Source organism: Mchenga conophoros, linkage group LG19, assembly GCF_057382185.1.
Source record: "Mchenga conophoros isolate Kocher_MC1m ecotype Shallow Benthic linkage group LG19, M_conophoros_male_GT1.1, whole genome shotgun sequence".
In the NCBI taxonomy this organism is placed as follows: Eukaryota; Metazoa; Chordata; class Actinopteri; order Cichliformes; family Cichlidae; genus Mchenga; species Mchenga conophoros.
The window spans coordinates 1,533,105-1,559,107 of record NC_140544.1 but is presented as its reverse complement, the minus strand read 5'-3'; the positions used below and the strand labels follow the sequence as shown (position 1 = coordinate 1,559,107).

The 26,003-nt window shown below is 41.4% G+C and overlaps 1 protein-coding gene across 1 annotated transcript; it reads left to right on the top strand.

The window, feature by feature from the left end:
* Positions 1 to 10,838: 10,838 nt before the first annotated feature.
* Positions 10,839 to 23,033, top strand: gabrg1 (gamma-aminobutyric acid type A receptor subunit gamma1). Its single transcript, XM_085256893.1, has 9 exons — positions 10,839 to 11,093; positions 14,595 to 14,755; positions 16,090 to 16,157; positions 16,698 to 16,918; positions 17,173 to 17,255; positions 17,983 to 18,120; positions 18,263 to 18,415; positions 20,003 to 20,202; positions 20,294 to 23,033. The coding sequence occupies exons 1-9, from the start codon at positions 11,056 to 11,058 to the stop codon at positions 20,573 to 20,575; spliced, it is 1,344 nt and encodes a 447-aa protein (XP_085113019.1). The 5' UTR covers positions 10,839 to 11,055; the 3' UTR covers positions 20,576 to 23,033.
* The last annotated feature ends 2,970 nt before the right edge of the window (positions 23,034 to 26,003 follow it).

The window sequence follows — 26,003 nt, the reverse complement described above, 5'->3', positions numbered from 1 at the left end:
TTGCCAACAAAGGTTATGTTACAAAGTATTGAGTTGTATTTTTGTTATTGACCAAATACTTATTTTCCACCCTAATTTACGAATAAATTCTTTACAAATCCTACCATGTGGATTCATGGATTTTTCTTTTCACATTCTGTCTCTCACAGTTGAAGTGTACCTCTGGTGCAAATTACTGACCTCTGTCATCATTTTAAGTTGGGGAACTTGCACAATCGGTGGCTGACTAAATACTTTTTTGCCCCACTGTATCTGTACCTGAGCTGAGGTGACGCAAAAAATTTCCCCGTTGTGGGATCAATAAAGTCTTATCTTATCTTATCTTATCTTATCTTATCTTATCTTATCTTAGACTTTCCCAGGGAGGCTGAGGAGTGTGATCCCCCTGTAGTTGGAACACACCCTCCGGTCTCCCTTCTTAAAGATGGGGACCACCACCCCGGTCTGCCAGTCCAAGGGTACTGCCCCTGATCTCCACGCAACATTGTAGAGGCGTGTCAACCAGGACAGCCCCACAACGTCCAGAGCCTTCAGGAACTCGGGGCGGACCTCATCAACACCAGGAGCTCTGCCACCAAGGAGTTGTTTAACTGCCTCAGTGACCTCGCCCCCGGAAATTGGCGGGTCATTCCCCTCATCCCCAGACTCTGCTTCCTCCTCGGAAGACGTGTCAGTGGGCTTAAGGAGGTCCTCGAAGTATTCCTTCCACCACCTGACAATTTTCTCAGTCGACGTCAGCAGCGCTCCGCCAGCACTATACACAGTGCAGGTAGAGCACCGCTTTCCCCTCCTGAGACGCCTGACGGTTTGGCAGAATCTCTTCGAGGCAGTCCGAAAGTCTTTTTCCATGGCATCACTTTCTGAGAATCCTCAGAAAAATGGACCTGACGAAGGAGCTGCTGATCATCTTCTACCTCTGCTCCATTGAAAGTGTGCTGATGTAACACATGGGGACACTAAAGCAATCGTGCCAGAATGTCATGCTAAAAAGAAAGATTCTTTAAAATACAAGGGGGAGCAAGCGAGTCAGCTACCACGGGCACAGAGATAAAGCAGGTCTGATCAGAAACAGTTTATTACTAGGCCAGGGAGCACAAATACAACAATTTTAAAAATACCCTTAAAATGTACGTAATAAAATGTTGTCAATCTACTAAAACGAAATAAAGCAATTCTAAAACCCGTAAAACTACCATTTTCTACATTCACTAAAAACCCCCTGCTATAATTACGCCACATGTTCATTATGGGTCTATCAGCAGGCCAGGAATTCCGGCTTTAGAGCAGAGTCCACGCCAGCCCCATCTTCGGCAGACAAGGAAGAGCCTCCCATCTTCTTGTCCTTCCACGGGCCCATCATATCCCAGCCCAGCTTGCGCTCTGCACCCGAATCCATCATGCGACCACCGCCACAGCTCCCCTTGCATCGGTGTCCTGTAACAAACAAATAGGGGCCAGAACAATGGTCCCAGAAGCGGCCCTGGCTCATGGCCATGGCGACCCTTTCCCAACCCAGCTGCACCCAGTAAACAACAGTAGAGACTAGTGATGGGACGTTCTGTATCGAGGCTTCGAAGCTTGTGTCGAGTAATGGAGGGGGCGTTTCCGCGATGCGCGTATCGAGGCTTGCTTCATTTATGGGAGGAGCTGAAAATGATGACGTCTGAAGCCTCGCTGCCCGACTGTACCACGTGACTGGTTCATGAAGTGGTTCGAACTTTGCTGCGAGCTATGACAGATATAAACCCCTCAGACTTCATTCAAAATGTGGGTGTTTGATGGAGAGTTGTTAGTGAGAGTTAGAGAGAGTTTGGAGGTTTATGAGAGTGAGGAGAGAAAGTCAGGAGAGAATGGAGCCAGCTAAGAAGAGGAGGATGTCCTCCCCTGTGTGGGAACATTTTGATTTCATTCCTCCCAACAAGGTATGTAAATTTCTACAGAAGATGTATTTTCATAATACTGATGGTGCAATACAATTAATGTTAAGCTGTCTTTACTTTTGTACAAGGTGAAGTGTTTGCTATGTGCCAGGGAGCTGGGATATAACAACAACACCTCATCCATGCTTAGGCACTACAGAGCTTTGCATGAGAATAAGGGGAACAGCGATTGTGGAGCAAGACCAGGTGAGCCATCAAATGCCATGATAAATATAAACTAAATGATATACCAATATTATACAATATTATACAACTGTAATAAGTTACGTGTGTGATATTTATATCTGTGCTTTGTCTTTATTGTCTTTCCTCAGGAGAACAATCTCAAATAGATGAAGACCTGGTCAGCATGGTGATTGAGGACTCCCAGCCATTTAGCATTGTGGAGGACAAAGGATTCAAAAGATTTGTTAAATCATTAAATCCTAGCTATGTTCTCCCCACTAAAAAGGTCATAAAAGCAGTGAAAATGTAGTTTTTACAGAATAAAATGTGAACAGGCAGGACTGAGGTAGTGATGGGACGTTCTGTATCGAGGCTTCGGAGCGTGTGTCGAGTAATGGAGGGGGCGTTTCCGCGAAGCGCGTATCGAGGCTTGCTTCATTTATGGGAGGAGCTGAAAATGATGACGTCCGAAGCCTCGCTGCCTGGCTGTACCACGTGACTGGTTCAGGAAGCGGTTCGAACTTTGCCGCGAGATATGACAGCGATATAAACCCCTCAGACTTCATTCAAAAATGTGGGTGTTTGATGGAGAGTTGCGGTTAGTGAGAGTTTGGAGACCGTATGGAGGTTTATGAGAGTGAGGAGAGAAAGTCAGGAGAGAATGGAGCCAGCTAAGAAGAGGAGGCTGTCCTCCCCTGTGTGGGAACATTTTGATTTTATCCCTCCCAACAAGGTATGTAAATTTCTACAGAAGATGTATTTTCATGATACTGATGGTGCAATACAATTTATGTTGAGCTGTCTTGACTTTTGTACAAGGTGAAGTGTTTGCTATGTGCCAGGGAGCTGGGATATAACAACAACATCCATGCTTAGGCACTACAGAGCTTTGCATGAGAATAAGAGGAACACCGATTGTGGAGCAAGACCAGGTGAGCCATCAAATGCAATGATAATATAGGATGCAGTAATGTTACTAAATGATATAACAATATTATACAACTGTTATAAGTTACGTGTGTGATATTTATATTTGTGCTTTATCTTTATTGTCTTTCCTCAGGAGAACAATCTCAAATAGATGAAGACCTGGTCAGCATGGTGATTGAGGACTCCCAGCCATTTAGCATTGTGGAGGACAAAGGATTCAAAAGATTTGTTAAATCATTAAATCCCAGCTATGTTCTCCCCACTAAAAAGGTCATAAAAGCAGTGAAAATTTAGTTTTTACAGAATAAAATGTGAACAGGCAGGACTGAGGCTCAAAGCCTCAGTGTGTAGCTGTCCATACCTCAATGTTACAAAAGCACAACCACTGTCCACACCCCAACCACACCTCACCTCACAGTAAATGATCATTTCCATTTCAAGCATTTCCAAATAATCATTTCCCATACTGCCACTATAAATATACACAGTATACTGCCATCACTACAATATACATGTTTTACACACTCCTTTTGTTGTTGACATTTACAGGCTGTGTGCAAAATGCCACACTCTTCAAATTCATGCCAGCTATTATTTTTACGTCCAGTAGGTGTCCTACTAGAGCAAATGAAGCTTCATGAAGCTTCGCGTTGGGGTGAACCAATTGGATGAAAAGCTTCAGTGCTTCATGGGGCTTCATCTGCCCATCACTAGACTGAGGCTCAAAGCCTCAGTGTGTAGCTGTCCATACCTCAACGTTACAAAAGCACAACCACTGTCCACACCCCAACCACACCTCACCTCACAGTAAATGATCATTTCCATTTTAAGCATTTCCAAATAATCATTTTCCATACTGCCAGTATAAATATACACAGTATACTGCATCACTACAATATACATGTTTTACACACTCCTTTTGATGTTGACATTTACAGGCTGTGTGCAAAAGGCCACACTCTTCAAATTCATGCCAACTAATATTTTTACGTCCAGTAGGTGTCCTGCTAGAGCAAATGAAGCTTCAAGAAGCTTTGCGCTGGGGTGAACCAATTGGATGAAAAGCTTCAGTGCTTCATGAAGCTTCATCTGCCCATCACTAGTAGAGACCCTACAAATGAAGGCAGAGGTAAACCTCTGTACTTAAGACCAGCGCTCACCACTACTCTCTGCCAAGTCTTCAGCTTACCTACAGTTAGTTCTGGTTGTCACTGAGTATTCATCAAAACAGATTTTTTTCATGGTGAGATTAATCCTGTGCTCTCAACCTGCAGTCAACCTGCTGTCTGTCATTTCCTCTGCTGGCCATATTCACCATCATCCCGACGCTGGTCAGTACGAGACAGCTCAGTGCAAAAAGCTCTCTTTTTCACTCACCTGCCCTCCTGTCACAGCACCCACGTAACACCTAGAAACAGCACTGCCTCACCCGGACCTCTTCCCCCTCTCGTGCCTAAAAACCTCCACCTGCCAAGTAAGACAAGATCTGTTTATACTTGGTTCTCATCTGGACTCCATCAGCCTCGTTCTTAACTCTGTTTTCCTCTCGTTCTAGTTCTCCGTGACACCTTGCTGCATTACCTGTTCCAAGGCCCCGTGCACATTCCCCCTTGCCACTGAATAGGTCAGGGGTCGGCAACCTGCGGCTCTTTAGTCCTTATACTGCGGCTCCGGAGCCGCATGCGGCTCTTTAGTCCTTATACTGCGGCTCCGCGTGGTTTGGGAAAATAAATTAGAAGTATTTAGCTGAAGTGTATTTTATTTATATTAGTTCTTTTTTAACTTGTAGAAATTGGAAGATTATTGTGATATTGAAATATAAAAATAAAATTATATTCTATTATTTTTTCATCGCTCAAAATAAGCGTCACACTCGCGGAAGCCGGTGTACCCGCCGAAACGCCGTACATTTATTGCCGTACATTTATCAAGACTTTCAACCCCAGGTAGGCCAGTTATGGATCTTCGAATCCACATTATGTCAGTGGCTATTCTCCACTGTGAACTATGTTACAAACAAACACCGCTCACGCCTCACAGAGGACAGCTTACAGTCCTGCATAAAGATGAAAGTGACCTAGCACAGCCCCGATTCGCAGACGCTGTGTATTCTGCCCTCACTGCTACAGTGGATACAGTTATGCAGATAGATAAACTCCTCAACAACTGACAGGTGTATCGTCCCTTTTATTGACGCTGCCTTCAATTATCAACAGAGTGAAAAAGCAATGCTTTCTGTAAAACAACAAAGAGGATGGATGCAGATGTTTATCCGAACATGCTGAGTCAGTCTTTTCTCAAAGTGTGCTGCATTACTAACTCTACAGCTAATAACAAACAAATCTTGGCATGAAAGAACTGTAGTGACTCTTGCTGATGCGAAGAAGAACTACACCAGCACACTCCCCGTCTGACATCTATTGGATGTCATCACCATCTTTAAGGATCAATGTCTCTATAGGTATTTCGCAGCAGGAGTACAGTCTCTGTCACTGGTCTTAAGAAGGTTTTAGATGTTGCTCCAGAAGTGACCTTTACCTCAATCTTTCTGACATGTCCATCTTGGCTAGGAAAGGTCTCAACAACCACCCTCATGGGCCAGTGGTTTCTTTTAGCTCGACTGTCCTTTAGAAGAACTAGATCTCCCTTTTGAAGATTTTGACTCACAGATTGCCATTTTCTTCGCTCTTGGAGTGTCGGCAGGTACTGTTTTCCAACGGTGCCAGAAGACATTTGAAAGATGTTGCACTTGTCTCCATTGGCGTCCGTACAAATCTTTATTGTCAAAGTGGTGTCCATCCATCCATTCGCTTCCGCTTATCCTTTTCAGGGTCGCGGGGGGGCGCTGGAGCCTATCCCAGCTGTCATAGGACGAGAGGCAGGGTACACCCTGGACAGGTCGCCAGTCTGTCGCAGGGCCAACACACAGGGACAGACAACCATTCACACTCACATTCACTCGCACATTCACACCTAGTGGCAATTTGGATTATCCAATTAACCTATCCCCACAAGCTGCATGTCTTTGGACGGTGGGAGGAAGCCGGAGTACCCGGAGAGAACCCAAAGTGGTGTGTAGGTGGTAATCCAGTTTTCTGCGTAAGGAGGGTAGCAGGCGTAAGAAGAAAGGGGCAATCTGGATCTGACGAGACTGGTAGTAGTGGTCGAGAGTTTACAATAGCGGTTACCTCTGCTAGAAGGGTAACGAGAACCTCATGGGTCAACAGGCGAACTGGGTTGACAGTTAGCATAGAGTCCAGTATGCGCTTCACGATGCCGATCATGCGCTCCCAACTTCCTCCCATATGAGAACTATGAGGAGGGTTGAAGATCCATGTGCATTCATTCTTGGATAAAAAGTCTTGAATTTCCTGGTTGTCGCAGTGTTTTGAAGTTATTCCGAGCTCCTTGCACGCTGCCAGAAAGTTGGTCCCACAGTCGGACCTTTACTGGTCCTCGGATAGAGATGAATCGTCTCAGAGTATTGATAAAACTAGACGACTCCATCGTCTCGATGACCTCAACATGAATGGCCCTGATGCCCAAGCAGGTGAAGATGACGGCCCAGCGTTTGCTGCTAGCAAGGTCTCCTCTTGTTCTCCGAGAGCTTATTGTCCACGGTCCAAAGACGTCAACTCCGACGGAAGTAAACGGGGGGCAGACTGTCACACAATCGATGGGTAAGTCTGATATTTTTTGCATTTCTGTGTTCCACCTGAGCTCGCGGCAAATTACACAGTGGTGGATGACTGAGCTGATGCTCCGTTTCCCACCTACAATCCAGAAGCCAGCCGATCTCATGGCTCCCTCTGTGAAATGACGCCCCTGGTGCTGCACCTGTTGGTGGTAGTGTCGGATTAGTAGAATAGTTAAATAGTGGTTGCCTGGAATGATAATGGGGTGTGCTTCGTCACTTTCCATGCTGGCTTGTGAAAGGCGACCACCAACCCTGAGACAGTCTGCATTGTCTTTAAAAGGAGAGAGTTTTCTGAGAAGGCTCTGTTTTGGAATGTCTTTTTGGGCTTGAAGACATGTGAAGATGTCAGGGTAAACCTCGTGTTGAAGACCACTGAGAACAACGCTCTTTGCCTTACTGTAATCTTCTGGACTAAGACTTTTGCAGATATGCCAGCCATGACACTTTTTTTGGGGGAGTGCTGTTCCTGTAACACCTTGCAATATGAATGAGCCTTTCTATTGCTCTCAACAGTGACCCTCAAGTAGAGAAAGACGCAAATCGTCCCGTTTCGAGGAAAGAAGCCGCGACATTAGTTGAAAGTGATGTCGCTGTTGGACGGATCTCAGGATCTGATTCAGGATTGACTAGTTCAAAGGTATGTTTAGTCACTTCAGGAGTTGATCTCAGTAGGTAATCTGGTCCTTTGAGCCATGTACTTGATGAGAGTGCACTAGCTGGGATTGATCTTGAAGCTATGTCGGCCGGGTTAAGCTCTGTTGGAACGTAGTTCCACTGCTCTGGGTTGGACGATTTTCGAATCCTCTGGACGCGATTGCATACGTAGACGTAGAATCGTCTGGATTCATTCTGTATGTATCCAAGTACCACTCTGCTGTCTGTGAAAAATCTTGTAGAATGGAAGGGAACATCAATTTCCTCTGTGATAATGTCAGCAATCTCGACAGCAAGAACAGCTGCACATAGCTCGAGCCTGGGGATTGTTATTTCTTGCTGCGGTGCGAGTTTTACTTTGCCAAACATGAATCCCAATGAGTGCTACGGCTCCCCCGAAGCTATAGAGAACGCACCGCTCGACAGATTGGACTATTTCCCCAAAATCTCATACAAAGATCCACAACTGTTGAGAGAACTACAGGACCTGCTCCTAGAGATAGATGCTGCAAAGAGTGAAAGTTACATTCCAGGTCTACTCTACCTCGATACAGCGAGAGGCATTAATCCAGTGGTGGAAAAACTCCCCTATGCTATGCAAGAAAAATGGATGAACTGTGGTTCTAAATACAAAGAGGACCATCGTGTGTCATTTCCACCATTCTCTGCATTTGTGGCCTTCATCGGTAGAGAAGCAAAAATGCGCAATGACCCCAGCTTTAGGCAGTCTGTGCCGCCGCCTCCTGCCCTTTCAAAGACGAATAAACTTTACAAAAAACACGCTAAAAGAGAACCTATCTCAGTCAACAGAACCAAAGTTGTCAGTACGGAGCCAAAATCAACTCCTACAAACATTGAGGACCCAAACCGGCTCTTCAGGTTGTTTTGTTGCTTTAATTAATTTATTATTAACAATAATATAAAATTATGCACAAAAGGAATTACTAATGTAAAAAAAGTGATTTTATTTAAATATGTTTATATATAAATATATGCGGTGGCTCCTAGAGACAAAGCACATACAAACTCCAAAACACATTTCTAGCGTGAACTAAACTTCCAAAACAGAGCTACCTAGATCACTTAAATTACACAATTGAAAGCATGAAAGCATATGTGTATTGTTTGTGTATTTATACACAAGCACTCATATATGTTCAAATAATTAAAAAATACATTCATTTATCTATTACTCCCACACACCAAATCCGGTGTTCCAGATCTACTGGCGTTTAGATCAACTGGCGTTGGTCGAACAGATGTGTGGCAGTCTTGCGTTTCAGGAGCTGCTACCGACAAACCAGCAAAAAAACGCCAAATGTGTCATCTGTGACACTTGTGAGGTTGTCTCAAACACACTCCGTCTGTCGTGATGCTGTTGAACAACAAAATGTTTAAAAATGTGGCGAGTTTACCTGGTGATATCCTCATGCGCGACGCGATCGCGAAAACAGCAAACAAGTAACACCACGCCGATGTTGTTCACGGGACAGCAAGAGTAAACGATCGGGAGACTCTAGTCGTCGTTATCGTTCCCCTCGCACGGTTTATTTCTCCGGTTTCAGCGTTTTTGCTTCACAACTAAAGCGAGCAGTTTACTTTGTGCACTAACATGGAGTCGAGTCAACCACTCTGGCCAAGTGCCACAGCCTACAGCCAGATCAACTTGTGACACACATCTGCACCACGTTGGAATTCGTTTCATGGACATTTGTACCTTTCAACTGTGTCTGTTTGTGCTCTCTTTCTCTCTCTCTCCCTCCCACTCTGTTCCTGTGCTACTGCCAGTGTAACTACCGCCCCTCCCCCCTCTTCCCACCACAAAACACAAGGCTCGCGTGTGAAGTGAAAAAAGTGTGTGAGAGAGAGAGGGTGAGAGAAAGAAAGAAAAATAAAAAAAACGGCTCGCGTCGTTCACGTCAAAGATCCGGCTCTAGCCGTTTGTTCCTGACTGACACATCACCACTGTACCAGCTTTTCAGCTCACAGCCCGACACAACAGCAGAGAGAGCACAGACTTTAAGGCGGCGACGCGTGATTGCGGGTGCCGCTCAGGTGCGTCCGCCTCCCCTGCAGCGGTGCTGCAGACCACGCCCTGCCACACACAGGTAAAATACATATTTAAGCAGAATTTTGTAAATATTTATTTTTCTTTCTTTTTTTTTAGCAGCATAGAGCTTTTTTTTCCAGTTATTTTTTAAAAGTCAGGTCAAGGCTCCAAAAGCTCAAAGGCGATATAAGGGTGGCGGCTCACAACAGTTTTAGTTCAGCTGGGTGTCTTTCCTTTTGTTATATTTCTTTAAGAGTTCAAAATGTGTTAATTACTTAAATAAAATGTAACTTTCTCTGTAGCACTTCATGGATTTCATAAGCAGCACACCTTAAAGTTGTTAGTTTAGAAGTTATAAAACAGGTTCATTACTTGAAATCTTGCTTGTGTTGCACTTTATTCTGTGTTTTTATGGAATAAAAACATTGAGATGATGAACCATCTGTCTTTTTTTTGGGGGGGGGGGGGGGGGGACATTTTACCTTATATGAATGTTTATCAATTAATAATAATTTAATTTTATTAGTTATTATCAGGTATTACCAACTAGCAAACAAGAGATAATTTTACCTAATTCCAATGAGTAAGTAGCTGTTGAATAGATACGTAAATATGGGGTAAATTTGACCCAATTTAATTATTTCATAGCTTTTTATTGAAGGTATTTTATACACAATATATTGAATTAAATCTACTCCAAAAAGTCAATGCAAATTGTTATCTCGGATTTATTGGGTAAATTCTATAGATGACTTCTTACAGTGCATATATATTTCAAGGACCTGCTGACAAACGGAGAAATCCTGAAGAGTATAGAGTGGAATTAATGCAACTGCCTTCCTTCTTAAAACTCCATTCATGAACAACACAGCACTGAATCAGTTCATCAACTGTTCAAGCAAAGGTTGACGGCCTGTGGTTGTTCCCAGCGGACAGGTGGACAGGCTGTGCACAGCAGATCGTGCACATTATGGATTGATTGCACAGCAGCACTGCGCTGCACCAGGCTACATCTTCACGATGACCTCTGTTTTCTTCCTTTCAGAAAGACTGATGTTCAGAGGAGGTCACCCAGTCATGTGATGGCTTGATCCCTGTTTTTACACCCACATCCAAATGTCCTTGATCTAGCCACTAAAGCTCATTACGCATTGGATGCATCTGTCTGTGAACGAGTGTGTGGGCAGATAAAGGCTTCGAGTGTATAGAATAACATGCACTGAAGCCTTGATTGTGACTTGTAGTGTAATACAATAAAACAAAACCTGTCCTTTGAGGCATTGTGGTAAAACGGTTAAGTTTTAGATCATTTAATACAAAAGGACGGATGATTCCGTGACACCGCTGGGCTATCAGCGCAGCATCTATCAGAACACTGTTGCTACCACTGCAGATGAACTACAGCAGAGTCAGCTCTTTGGCAGCAGCCTCCTCCCCCTCCACACTTATCATGGACCCATCTCACATTGTTCCGTCGCTACACTGAGCATCATCGGTAGGATTTATACGCGACCTGACGAAATTCCGCGATTTCCATTTTTGGCGTGGACAGCGCTGCGTGCTTCGCTCCAGAGGAGAGGATAAAACTCCTGCTTTTCAGAGAAGCGCAAGACAAAGACATGTATCACTGGCTGCTCTACGTGTTTCTGGGTGTCTGGTAAGTGTGTGTTGATGCAAATGAGCAGCAATGTCTCGATCGAGTTAACACCGACAAACGAATTGAGATAATGGCTGCAGATGTCGCCGCCTCTGCGCTCTGTCCTCGACATAATCCGCTGCGTTTTTCTTGTGGTGGTTTTATAGCAGGATGCTATTTGAGCTGTGGTGTTGGAGGAGACCACAGCGCAAATAATCCTTATTTGTCAGCAAAACAGTTTGGCTTTCATTTCAGCGTTTTTCTCAGTCGCGTCTAATAGATTTTTATTTGACCTCCATACAGGTTTATTACTGAGAAGGTAATAAGGCTTTATCTGTCTTGTTACATCAGTAGAATATCCTGGGGCTCTTCGTGAACACATAGCTGATTATTTAGTTCTTGGACTGACGCAAAAGACTTCTAATACTCAGGACTTCTGTCACCAAGGTGTAAATTATGTCATGACTCTCTGAATCAACTTCAGCTTTATTAACACAACCCTGGCACCAGTTCTCTGAAACAGTCACTTTAAGGACTTTGTAAGGTAAAAACAAATATTTGAGAGAGACTCATCAGTTGATGTGCAGCAGACCCAGGTTCACTAGTTGGGGTTTGGTAGGAAGGAGAAAAGAAGAAACGAGAGCATAGAGAGACAGAAGATTAAAATTAATGCAGACGCCAAAAGAGGGGAGTGGAGAACTGAATAACTGCTCAATGCATCATTGGAAGTCCTCCAGCATCCTAAAGCCTTTAGCTACAAAAATGAGGCTTGGTCCATAAGTATAGTTAAAAGTATTATTAAAAGGAAGGTTTTAAGCCTTCTCTTAAAAGTAGAGAGGGCGTGTCCGGTAAATCCTAGCTCGGAGCTTATTCCACAGGAGCCTGATAGCTGAAGGCTCTGCCTCACATTCTACTTTTGGAAACTCACCAAACCAAAAATAAGCCTGAAGTCTAAGAACAAAATGCTTTACTGTTAGCACGCAATACTAACAGGTCTTTAAGACGTGATATGGCCTGATTATTCAGGACTTTGTATATGAGAAGAATCATTTTACAAACAATTCTGGATTTAACACAGAGTAATAAAAAAGGATATCTATCCCACTCTCACTCGTTTTGGATCAGCTGAAGTCTTCTCAGGGAACTTTTTTTTAACCTGTCCTGTCCAGCAGTTGTAGCAAGCAGATTAATGGTCTAAATGCTTTGTTGTGCCAAACATATTTCCCAACAGGGCCAACGTAGACTCTCTGTAGGCTCCTCTTGGTAATGTTTTGGTTGTGTTATTATCCATATTATTGTCTGTGTGGATATTATGCTGGAGCAGGCAGTGGGTCTAGAACAGATTGGCAAAAGATAAGAGAAAAAAGTGGAGAGAGGAAAGAGAGAAAAGAATGGTGATGGGGGAAAATCCAGGAGGAAGCAAACAGACAATCTGGATCTGTAACAAAGCACTCACAAGCAATACACGACACCTGAAAGACAAAACAGGAAGGTACACAAGCAAATATATATTTTCACTGTGTGTGTGTTGGTGTGTGGGTGCATGTGTGTTTGTGAGTGATAAAGAGAGTGGATGTGAGCGTGTGTTATAAAGCCTATTTGAAAGAAAAAGGTCAGAAATTGCAACAATGGGAACTTTCAGGGAACTTTTAGAAAAGCCTGCTAATAAAAGTCTTTTAAAAGGAGCAGTCTGTAAGAAACCATAGTCGGGATTCTGTGAATTCCAGCCTAGAATTAACAAATGCATGGTCATGTTTCCCAGCAGCCTGAATGAGATAGGTCCAACTTTAGCAATATTTTAGCAGAGATGACAGACGTCCTGGATATTTGTTTATTCTGGATATTTGTGGCTGTTGCTCAGGTATTAGAACAGGTCACCTACTAATCGGAAGGTTGGTGGATCAATCCCTGTTTGCTCCAGTCTGCATGCCAAATATCCTTGGACAAGATACAAACCCCAAGTTGCTCTTTGATGCATCCATTGGAGTGTGAATCATTGAAGACTCTAGTGGACCCAGGCTCACCCAAACTGGGAGCACTGAAGATTGAAAAGCAACAGAGAAAATAACGAAACAAACAAAAAATATGTGTAACAGTTCTGTGGAAGCTCAGGAATTGTGCTTTACTCTAAAATTGTAATAGTGTTTCTATAACGTTACTCTAACCTGTGAGAGATTTTGCTCAATAAACAACTGCGTTGCACCCCTGTCCTTTTATCTGCTTAATATTGCTAAAAGAGAAGCGTTCTGTCTCTGAGTGATACTGAAAAGCTAGTTCATGCAGTTATTATTTCTAGGCTACTTTAAAAGCCTTCAGTAAATCCAAATCACTGCAGAAAGAGTACTTCAGAGAGACCACTGAATGATCTGGGTGCAGCTTTCATGTGGTGTGGCCACTGGAGTGAAGTGTGGGTAACCAGGAGGTAACAGTGGAGGACCCCGACCACTGAATACCCAGTTTTTTTTTCTCTACTGTGTTATATTGAGCCTCCCACTCCAACAGCTTACAGTTATGATTATGATGTTCTTATTGTCTTCAATCAGTGATGAATAGTAAGATGTTCTGGCTTTGCGGAGGGCTTTCTTATAAAGCAGCAAAACTATTTCTCCAGGCTAACCGATGATCCTCTAAATTTGTGACACGCCATTTCCTCTCCAGCTCACGAGTCATCAGCTTCAGGCTACGTACTAAGTTCCTACACTTGGCCTTCCACTAAGTCTGCACAAACAACTCTCAACAACTTTTGTACTTATTTTATTCTGAGTGCTCAGTATGCAATTAACTATTAAAGTGATCTAAAATTAATTACAGTCCCCATACCGTTTGCTGGGGATTTATTCATGGATTTATTACTTCCAGGCTGGACGACTGTAATTCATTATTATCAGGAAGTCCTAAAAACTCCCTGAAAAGCCTTCAGCTAATCCAAAATGCTGCAGCAAGAGTCCTGACAGGGACTAGAAAGAGAGCAGATTTCTCCCATACCCCTATAATATACTACATTAAATCCAGAATAAAATTTAAAATCCTGCTCCTCACATACAAGGTACTGAATAATCAGGCCCCATCTTATCTTGAAGACCTGATAGTACAGCCCAATTGAGCATTTTGCTGCCAGACTGCAGACTTACTTGTGCTTCTTAGGGTTAAAAGTAGAATGGGAGGCAGAGCCTTCCACAAACAAACCCTGACAGGCACACCTGTGAGGTGAAACCATCTCAGGTGACGACATCATGAAGCTCACTGAGAGGCTGAGGGTTGGCAGCGCTGTCAACAAAGCAAAGGGCGGCTGCTTACAGGAATCTGAAACATAAGACATTTTTATCCATTTTTCTTTGCTGCATCATTCCTTATATCTTGTGTCATATATTTAATGTCCTCAGTGTGTACCTACAATGTAGAAAGTGGTAAAAATAAGGAACCAACCAATAAAGGAGAAGGTGTGTCCAAATGTTTTGCTGGTAGTATATGTGTGTGTGTGTGTGTGTGTGTTTGATTTTCACAATGTTTTCTCCTCCACAGTTCAGCTATTGGACCCAGTAAACAGGACGAAGAGGACTATGAAGATGTACCCATAAATAAGACCTGGGTGTTATCACCAAAGGTCTATGAGAGCGATGTAACGCTGATCCTTAATAAACTGCTGCAAGGTTATGACAACAAACTACGGCCTGACATTGGAGGTACATCACTTCAATTTAGCTGACCTAAATTCACAATTATAGTTATCTTAAGGGACTTTTCATTGTATGATAAAGATATTACAACATTAAGTCATGTGACACTGTGTGGCAGGCAGAGCTTGGACCCAAATGCACTTAGAAACAAAGGGAGTAACTAAAGAAGGCAACTTTATTTGCTCTAACACCATACTACAAACAAAAATACAAAAAGACTAACAGAAACAACCAAAAAACTAGAGAACTAGTGACAGAGAACTAGGAGGCTCAGAGGTTATGAGGGGAAATACAGCGTTCACAGGAGACATGGGAACACACGACAAACAGGGCGACATGACAACGAGCAGAAGGAGACTGAGGACTTAAATACACACAGGATAATGAGAGGAGGCAACAGGTGGAAACAGAGCTGGGGTTGATACAGACCAACAGGACAGGGGGAAGAAAACAGGATACAGTGTACACAGGACAAGAGACTGTCAAAATAAAACAGGAAGTACGATAAACAAAGACTAAGACACAGGCAGGACAGTGAGAGCCGGGGGAAAAGACAGACATGACTGACTGAGAAGACAGAAAGGGAACATCAAACACGGAGACAGGAGATAAACAACATGAAGACAAGGCTGACTAAACACAGGACTGAGGAAGAACTCTAAGATTACTAAGAACCGAAGGCCATGAACCTCAGAATCACATAGAATATTCTTAATAAGCAGTAATGTCCAGAAACACTGGATCCAAGACCCAGAACCATGGCAATTATAGAGTGATTAAGTCTGCACTGCATGCTTCCACAAGTATTTAGATAGACTCTTATGAATTCAGATTTAATGATAAATATTTTTTCTTTCTTTTTTAATTAAAAGTTCAGTAAGAGTAACGAGTCACCTCATTACTGTTACATAAGTAAAGTCTGTGAAGAATATAGTTCGCCAAATAGTGTCGCTCAGCATATGAACTTGTGTGCTGTCGTGAGTATCAGCTCCCCTTTGGCTTCTCTCTTCCACTGTCAGGTTGTGCAGAGTTGATCTTCAGGGCAATTTTGGAATAATAGTAGAATAATAGTATTATTGTATTATTCTATACAATATAAAGCGCCTCGAGGCCACTGTTGTTGTGATTTGGTGCTATATAAATAAAATTGAATTGAATCTTTGATCTTCCATCTTATGCAAACACGAGAGTTGCTGTTTAGAGTTAAATTAAGACACATCTTAGAAAAGGTCAAATAATTTTCCATCATTTCTGCAATTCTGACCACGCTTTCAGTAAACATAACTTCACCCCCACCTCCAAATCAGTGATGTGCAGTATATCTCTCTGTTGTGTTTCAGTGAGGCCCACAGTGATTGAAACAGCTGTGTATGTCAACAGCATTGGACCAGTGGACCCTATCAACATGGTAAGCCTGCCTCTCAACATATCTCTAGATTCTTTATCCAGGGTTACTGAATGTCTTTACAAACCTGAACAGTATCTGGACAACTTGTATTCATGCTACAGTTTGAATGCTCTTTCAAAGAAGTCCCCTAACAGTATTTTTCCATGGCTTTCAACTTCAACCCACTGAGGAAGAGTCCTCCTTGTTGAAAACTCTGTTTAAATAAAGTGAAACGTGGTTCACAGTGCCAACAATTTATTAAGGGGAAATCTCAATATTTAAGATTGTAATTGATTTAATTATTTAGCAGTTTTAACACTTATTTAATGAATGTTGATCATTTGATTTCACTCTCTATGGTCAACGTGTCATCAAAGTCATTCAAAGGCATTTGAACAAACTTGTGTCATTTTTATAACATCTCAGTGAAAAAAGAGAAGTGATAAGAGAACATCTGAGTCAAATATGCAACACATTATAGAGGTGGCAAAAGCAAATTCTTCTAGTAACTGTTTAAAAATTGTTCTGGTTTGTTTGCATGATTCCCAACATCTGTTGCAGGAATACACAATTGACATCTTCTTTGCCCAGACATGGTATGACAGCCGCCTGAAGTTCAATAGCTCAATGAAGCTGCTCATGCTCAACAGTAACATGGTAGGCAAAATATGGATTCCTGACACATTCTTCCGGAATTCCCGAAAATCAAATGCCCACTGGATCACTACTCCCAACCGCCTCCTTAGGTTGTGGAGCAATGGGAGAGTCATGTACACATTAAGGTAGGACAGTTTTGTAGCCAGTTTGCTAACGTCTTTGAAAGTATTTGTCATTTGTGCAGCTTTAGTGTGTACATCTGCTTTTTGTCATGTAGTTCTCTTTTAAGTGAATCCAATTTGTCAACGTCTGATAGTTTTTTATGTATTTACGCTCTTAAATAAAGACAAGACATACGGTGACTTTAATACTATTAGGCAGGGAAAAACAATTCCGACATATATTTTTTTTTTTTCTGACATAATTCTGTTTCTGTCAGGTTGACTATAAATGCGGAGTGTTACCTTAAGCTGCATAACTTTCCAATGGATGAGCACTCGTGTCCACTGGAGTTTTCAAGCTGTAGGTGGTCAAACATATTCCCCTCTCATTGCTGAGTCTGTCATCTCAACTGCAGTTTCTGTAATTTATCAGAAAATCATACCGACTAAGCCTTTATTCGCCCTCTCCTTGCCCACTGCCCCATCTGCTTGAGGCTGGCTACTTTAAGCTTGTACCAATCTATCATCTACTTCACCAGGAGAGAGAGGAAGCCACACAGTCCCATGTCTTGGACAGACTTAATGAATTATGCACTTTTTTCTGTGCTGTCACGTTGTCCGTTTCATCCTTCATTTGTCACTTGCATTGTGCTTTGGCTGCTCATCTCTTATTGTCTCAATCTTCTTCGTAGTTTCGCTTCTTCCATGCTAGAAGAAGGACAAACGCATTACAGACATTTGGTGTAAAAAGAGCTTTTCATACTTTTTTGTTTATCTTGTTAATGAAGTCTGAGCATGTCAATGCAAATAAAAGTTGATATTTGCTTTTATCTTAATCGGAGCCATTGTATTTCCTAAACATAGGCCTTTCTTAAGCTTTGTTAACATGTAACCCATAACCTTAGAAGTATTAGAACGACATCCTTAAATGTGCATTTTGAATCATTTAAACCTTCGAACATGTAAACATTATAGAAGTCAGATGAATGTATAAAGACTTTTCCTTTTTTTTAATACACACCTCAGGTGGAGCTTCTTGTCAAAAACACCGTTATGTATGTTTAGGTATGTTTATGTTTGGGCTGTAGATGGTTATCCTAAAAACGAGATCATGTATCGGTGGCAGAGACGAGCAGTAGAGGTGGCGGACCAGCGGTACTGGAGACTCTACCAGTTTGCCTTTGTGGGGTTGAGGAACACGTCTGATGTCGCACACACGCAATCAGGTTAGAGACTGTAACCAAGTTCACTATCATAGTATCAAAGTTGACTTTAATCTTATGCTACAAGCTGTCGTTGTTTTGTGAAAGCAGAGAGTCAACATTGTCACGTGAATTTGCTTTTGCCCTTCATTTATTAAACTTTCAGGGGAATATGTCATCATGACAATCTTTTTTGACCTGAGTCGGAGAATGGGTTACTTCACCATCCAGACCTACATCCCCTGCAGCATGATTGTGGTTTTATCCTGGGTCTCCTTCTGGATTAACAAGGACGCCGTCCCAGCACGAACATCTCTAGGTTTGATCATTTAATTCAGGCACAGATAAAATCAGGCTGTAAATGTTTCTGTAAATTACTGTAATATCCTTTAATCTTTGAAATATTTCTATATAATGAGCTGCAATCAGCTTTTGACTATTCTTACTATAAATTATAAAGCACACATTATGGTCTGTGATATCTGAAAGTTGAGGGTTAAGTATTCTCCCTGTGATGGTGTTACTGGTTTAAGGTATGCAGGACTATAAAAGGAAGATTGCATACTCTCTGCCCAATAAATAAACGTAACCTTATTTTTCACAATCAGCCAGTCTTAAATTGAAAGTTGTTTACTGCGTTGCTTTTTCAGTGGAGTAAGTGTTTCATCACTGCTCATACCAGCGTCCCTGTCCAGCACATCCTCATCACTGATAGACCCGGCCATACGAGGTCGTGCTCTGTGTCGTGTCATAGCCAGAGGTCGTTCGGTTACAGCATACACTCTATCCTCTGGGTCTTTTTGATATGATGCCTTCTTCTGTGCTCACTGCGTCTATGGGGATGGTGTTCGCCCACCCAATGTATATTCCAGTGGACGATGAGAGTCAAAACTTAAAAACTGATCTATAGATCGCCTTGAGGCGACTGCTGTTGTGATTTGGAGCTATATAAATAAAATTGAATTGAATTGAATTAACAGGTGAAGATGGCAGAAGTACACATATGCTGTACTTAAGTAGAAGTACTAGTGTAAAAATATACTCCAGTAAAAGTACTATTTTGTATTTTTACTGGACTCTTTCACATCCTGCTGGTCTGAGCAGGGAGACAAGGAGGCCGTTTATGTGGAAAGACTGATCAATGGTTATGGCAATTTGTATATTAAGGATCATGAAACTGACCTCATGGCCCGTGTTAGTCACGTGTTAGTCACGTGTTAGTCACTGGTGCCAGTTTGTTAATTATGCAGATTTACTTTTTTAAGGCTGGGAAGACCTGCGGTCATTGAATGCATGATGGAACCACTGAAAATGCTGCTTCATGTTGAACAGAATCAGCTTTCTGTCTTGTATGCTTCCACTCTTGCTATGCTAATTCTTTAGAAACTTTGGAAGCATTGTGGTAAACTCAGTTCATATTATTTCACTTCCCCTGTCTCTTATCATGTGTGCCATGTGCTCGTGAGCAGGAGCATTCACAGTGATATAGTAAAAGGACACAATAGTGACTGAACACTCAGCTATTACATATAAATTAGGTGAATAACATATATGTGTTTTTATTTTTCCTTTTCTTTATCCTGTCATAATTTAGATGACTAACGAAAAGTAATTTAACCAAATAAATGAATATTTGTTATGTTTTACTTTGGACAAAGTTAGGAAACAATGTCCAAGTAAAGGCTGATGTTGCATACACATTAAAAATATTACTTGTCTGTTCTGCAACGTAGAAGTTTCCTTTATGTCTTTAAGTCTTACGAGGTGCTGCTGCTTATACTACTGCAATTCTTCCGTTCAAGTCAAGCTAAAAACAAGTCCAACATTGAAACCACCTTGTTTTTATGTGTTCATGAATATTTGTAGGACTGATATTCTACCACTAAATTCGTCTCAATCCTTTTAGGCATCACCACAGTGCTTACCATGACGACTCTCAGTACCATCTCCAGGAAGTCCCTGCCAAAGGTTTCCTACATCACCGCCATGGACCTTTTTGTCTCTGTCTGCTTCATCTTCACCTTTGCTGCTCTGATGGAGTATGGCACTCTGCACTATTTCACCAGCAACAGGCAGACAAAGAAGTCTAAAGCCAGCAACACACAGGTACCAGATTTTTATTTGATCCCTTCTTCATTAAAGAGCCACAGCATCAAGTACTAACACGGGGAAATGACTGTGTGTGTTCCCTCTACAGCAGAAAGCATCAAGCATGGTGAATATCCGGCCCGGCCCGTCGCTGTTGCAGATGAATAACATTGTACCCTATCACGGGGAGGATGATTACGCTTATGAGTGTTTAGATGGAAAAGACTGTGCCAGCTTCTTCTGCTGCTTTGACGACTGCCGTTCAGGTGCCTGGCGTGAAAACAGGGTGCACGTGCGAGTTTCCAAGATCGATTCTTATTCACGAATATTCTTTCCTACTGCTTTTGGCCTTTTCAATCTGGTTTATTGGATAGGTTATTTATATTTATAAAACTGGCACCTCAAAGGACAACCGGAGTGTATCATATACAAAATTTCCCAGAGACTGAGCTACTTGTATATAGTTAGAAATAGGAGGTAGTCATTTTAACGGCTTACTGTTACCAGCCGTCCGATTCCAGCAAGATGCAAAAGTCAAAATAGGAAAAGAACCCTGAATTTCATTGAAGCTATAGTTGTGGACATTTGGAATTACATCAAATGTTTGCACGGGTTAAACTCGAGAGAACACGGAGGAGTTTTTGGCGTCACTTTTTAATATAGTTTGTTTATTCCTTGCCACTGTGCTATTGACATTGTAAAGTAGGAAGAAGAAGGTGCATTGTAGCTGTAATATATAATGGCAAACTATTAGATTTTTTTAACTCTTTTAGAAAAGCCAGTAGCTCTTATCATATAACTAACCTGATTGTCAGCAGGTCAGCAGCCAATATTTGAAATATCAGCAGTGTGTTTGAGAAATGTCTGGTCCTGTTGGTCATTAGTCGTTAAATAGCTGAAAAACCGGAGCATCAACTGGACCAGCTTCTGCTCAGAATCTAGGAAGGATAAATTTGTAGTATTGGCCAAACGTTGAGTTGTCGAGAAGCGGTGGTTTTTACAGAGGCCTGATTTTATATCATAACATCATAAAGATGATGCACTGCTGAAGGCACAATTCTGAATTTAAAGGAAGAATCAAACTAGACTTGCATTTCCTTTTATACATTTTTGCTGCGTATAAAACACAGCGTGACTTTTGCCACATGACAAAGAGCAAAGTGTACTGAAACGTTTTCAGTAATATTGTCTTAGAATTACAACATTTTCAACAACATTTTAATGGCAGCTTTCAACAATTTAAGATTTTTACTTAAAGCTTGCTTTGTTTCCTATTTTTCCTCAGAGATGACAGAGGCTCATAAATCTTGTAGCTATGTATTTTGCAGTGAGGTAGAAAGCACCATTCACCATATATCACTGTTTAAGTCACGCCAGTGGAAATTTGGACTCCTGTTCTCAAAATGATGATCTTAATATTTTGGACTTCTGTTGTTCTGCAATACTCAAATCAAAATTAGGGCTATGGCTAAAATCATTCACTACTTGCTGGATATTGGACTGTACAGTAAATTTCTCATTTGCTGTCTGGAGTACGGAGAGAAGTTACCTTTGAAAGTGTTACGAAGTTGTGATATGATCCACAAGCGTGAACTAAGATTTACAAATCAGCGATTTCTGTGGGACTTGTGCAGACTCACAAGTGCGGCTCCACATACAGACACAAAGCAATGTGACCACACAGGAGCTGAACGTAATAAGTTGTGGAAAAATAATCAGTATTTATTCAGATTTGGTTTAAACACATTTGTAAAATAGTTTCACGTGCTTCATATTTGTGTCTTGCGCATTAGTGAGTCCACAAAAGTTACACACAAATCACTGCACACATTTGTAAGTCTTAGTTTATGCTTGTGGATCATATTGTACGCATTCGTAACCATTTTAAGACAGATTTCTCTTCATGATGCCATCAAAGTATCCCACAATGCCTCGTGAAAATAGCGTATACCTGATGGCCAGTACCTGAGCATTTCCTACCATCGTGCTCAGCACCAACAGAAACATGTCAGATGGAGAAGAGGAAAGAGAAGGCGGTGCCTTTGCTTGAAGATTCACTGTTAAAGAACTACTTTTGGATTCAGTGTTGCTACTTCAAATAGCCACGTCAAAAAAAGCGCTGCAGTTTTAATTTGCGACAAATAATGTAAATCATGAAGCTCAAACTTTGTTTTTAAAAGGGCTCAGTACTACGCAATTGTGGTGATGTTAGCCAGTGTTAAGATATTGGATTTTATATAAACAATGACTGTGTGTACTAATACATTTAGGATTGGGTAATTTCCTACTGTTTAACAAATGTGCAAACACAAAGTGCTGAAATGAACTCACAGCATTATGAAAAAATACTGAGAATTACATGTAACTGTTGAAGGACGCAGCTTTCATTCCTAAAAATACTCATTCTTAATAAATGTACTAGTTATGGTTTAAGGAGCTCCAAAGACTACGACGACCTGGATGACTGAGAACCTTCACAGATATACTAGTTATGCTAGCGCATACTATGTGTCTGCATAGAACTGGTAAAGCAAAAAGAGATTAAAACAAAGGTCAGATTCAATTCAGTTTTATTCATGAAGCGCCAAATTACAACAACAGTCGCTTTATATTGCTAGGCAGACCATTCTTATTCTTTAAAACGTCAGACTTGGAGATAATATGAATAGATATGCTACAGCAAACTCTCCCATAAGAAAACTACAGATAATAGTTTAGTGCATTTTCAGATACACCAAAGAAACATTAAATGACATTTAGTAGAATACTGTGTATAAATGTTACACTTTAGTTTCTTTGCATAAATTCTGTGCATGTCTTGTTTTGCTGTGGGGTGTGTGTGTGTGTGTGTGTGTGTGTGGGGGGGGGGGGGGCTGCAAATGTAATCAGGTCTCCATACACAGTAGTCTTAACCTTGCCCATAGCGTTTCCTTATAGCCATAACACAGTTGTTCTGACAAAGGTGACATGAAGATGATTTACTCGCTTCTCAAAGAAGACAAAGAAGTGGTAAACTATGCAAACATTGACAGTGTAGTTATTGTTAAAGTGTGTTCATTTCTAGTTAACCGTCACTGATCGAACCAAATTATGTAAAATAAGGATTACTGCAATTATTAGTATTAACAAAACAGTAAATAATTAGATAACAGATCATTAGTAATGACGTTCGAACTCTGAAACCAAAAATCAAGCAGAAGTCTCTGATCTTCTATAGAAGTCAAATATGTCATTTTTGCTGATTCAGGTCAAAATAATTAAAAGCTGAAAGAATGCAGTGCAGAAGTTGATGCAGCCTTATAATCCTGTTACTGTACCAAAAGGAAATGACATACATGGTTTACCAAACTGTGGCCTGACGCTCATCATGACAGTGCTTTTAAATACCACAGATTGCATTTCAATATAGTGCTGATGAGATAAAATGATATTTTGCTTTTGATTACTAATCGTTCATAAAAAAGTGTGCAAAAAGCTGTGTCTTTAGTGTTAGCACTGATAGCTTGTCTATGGCGAGACAGGGTCTACAAAATGTGATGGTCTTTCATTCGCCACAGCTTCAACACACCCCTCTTGTAACTTAAGATGATTCCAATGCTTTTTATTTATTAAAACAAATATAACAAATGTTTATTGCTTACAAATACCTGGAATGATTACCTAAATATTTGCTCTAATGATTGAATAATATTTTCCACAGCATTGTTTTGTAAAGTAGCTCATTTTAAAAAAAAAAAGCGCTGTTTTCATTCAGCCCAGAAACCTCAAAGCATGTTGTGTGATCATGAGCATTGTGAGAGGAAGACTGGTATAGAGCTGTATGTTCATTCTACTCAAGCCATATTAACACATCTAGCACACATCTGTGATACAGTGCCATTCTCTGTAATTGTTGCTCATACTGTATTGTGGCTACTATCTCAATACACTGTGACAAAATAAATCAGTGCCTAAAAACGGTTCCAATGGTTTTACATGACTGGATGTTGAAGTGGGAAAACCTCACTAATGTTTATCATGTGAGAAACTGTCAGTCAGTATTAACCATGTTTTTTCAATCAGTATTTCATAGCCTGCCACTGAATTCGTGTATTTATTCCAGTCACACAATTACTTTTAGCCATGCTTCTTGTGATAGTTAACAACTTGTTGTTTATGCAATTGAATATTTTGTTGATGATATTCCTTATATAAAATTGTTTATCTATTTTCTTTTAAACTTGTCCTGTCCGGCAGTTTCAGGAGCACACTTCTGGACTTTGTTGTGTCATACACATTTGCTTTGCCAAGAGGAGCGCTATAGACTCTGGGTTCCTCTTGTTAATCTTATTTTATCTTGTTATTCACATTATTATCTCAAAGTCTTATTATGCCAAAGGTGACGGGTGGTGAGGGCCAGAATAAAAATCAGGATCTATACAAAAATCTTTGCTCCGTTAACCTGACTTCAGCCCAGGAAGCCTTAAGCATTGGTTTTCGTCTTTACCTGTTTCTGGCTCAACTGGGTCCTTCTCTGCAGTTCACTGTGGAGGTCGATGCTTCAGGTTCTGGGGTAGATGCAGTGTTGTCCCAGAGAATGATTGATAAAATGCAGCCCTGTGCTTTCTTTTCTCATCGCCTGTTTCCCACAGAACACAGTTATAATGTGGGGGACCAAGACCTAGGCTTCTCCACTTCCTTGTCGGTTGCTCACCTGTAAGAGATCAGCTGATTAGCTCACCCGTTGCTCATCAGGTTATTATTCTGGCCTCTTAAGACTGAAGCAAACAGTCAGTCATCATCAGATCATTGTGTCAGGCCTCAGTCATGTAGGGTTTGCTTGATTTCTGCCAGTCTAGTACTGGAATTAACCTGTTTCTGTGTATACTTCTCAGCATTTTCTGATCCCTGTAAGCTTTAGTGACTGATTGCATGTCTTTGGACAACCTGTAAAATCTTTGTCATCTCTCTGATGATATCACAGCATCACAGACAAGGATTTTCTTTGTCCACTTAGTCTATAAATAAACAGGTCCATCATTCTGTTGGTTTCTTGACAAGTTCAGGTGGTTGAGACATTAACTAGGGTGGTTCTTAGGTGAGGTGTTTTGGAAATATAAACCCTGGAAGAAGCTCAAGAAATGCTGGAGAGATTATGTGTCATGGTTCACATAATCTCTCCAGCATCTCTCAGTGTCTCACCAGAAGAAGTGGAGAGGATGACTTTGAGGAGGGAGGTCTGGGCATCTCTGCTTAGAATGCTCATCCCGCAACCCTGAGCCAGCTTTGTCTTATTGCATTGGAGTCACACTGGGTTAAATATGTACACTTGGGTTTTAAGGGGTATTTATTATTTTCTTCTTTTTTTTGGGTTGTATGGAAGCCCCAAACGCAATTTCATTGTTCTTGACAATGACAATAAATAAATAAATACTAAATACTAAATACTAATACTTTGACAAGTCAGACAAAGCAACAGCATCAAACTGACCAGCAATGGCAGCAGTGTCTTGCTGGAAAAGCTTCTCAATTGCATCTCAAAAGGACTGCCACATTAACGGCTCCAGTGAGAGAAATTTAATTCAGTTCAAATAATGCCAAATCAGCTACTTATTGGAAGGTTGGTGGTTCAATCCTTGGCTTCCCCAGCCTGCACGCCAAATATCCTGGGGCAAGATACGAACCCCAAGTTGCCGTCCGATGCGTTCATCGGAGTGTGAATGTTGGTTAGTTTGCACTTGAGTTTAGAAGTGATGTGAGTGGGTGTGAAAGGGTGTATGAGGCATGTGGTGTTGAGAACTCCAGGAGAGTAGGAAAGCGCTATATAAGAATCAGACCCC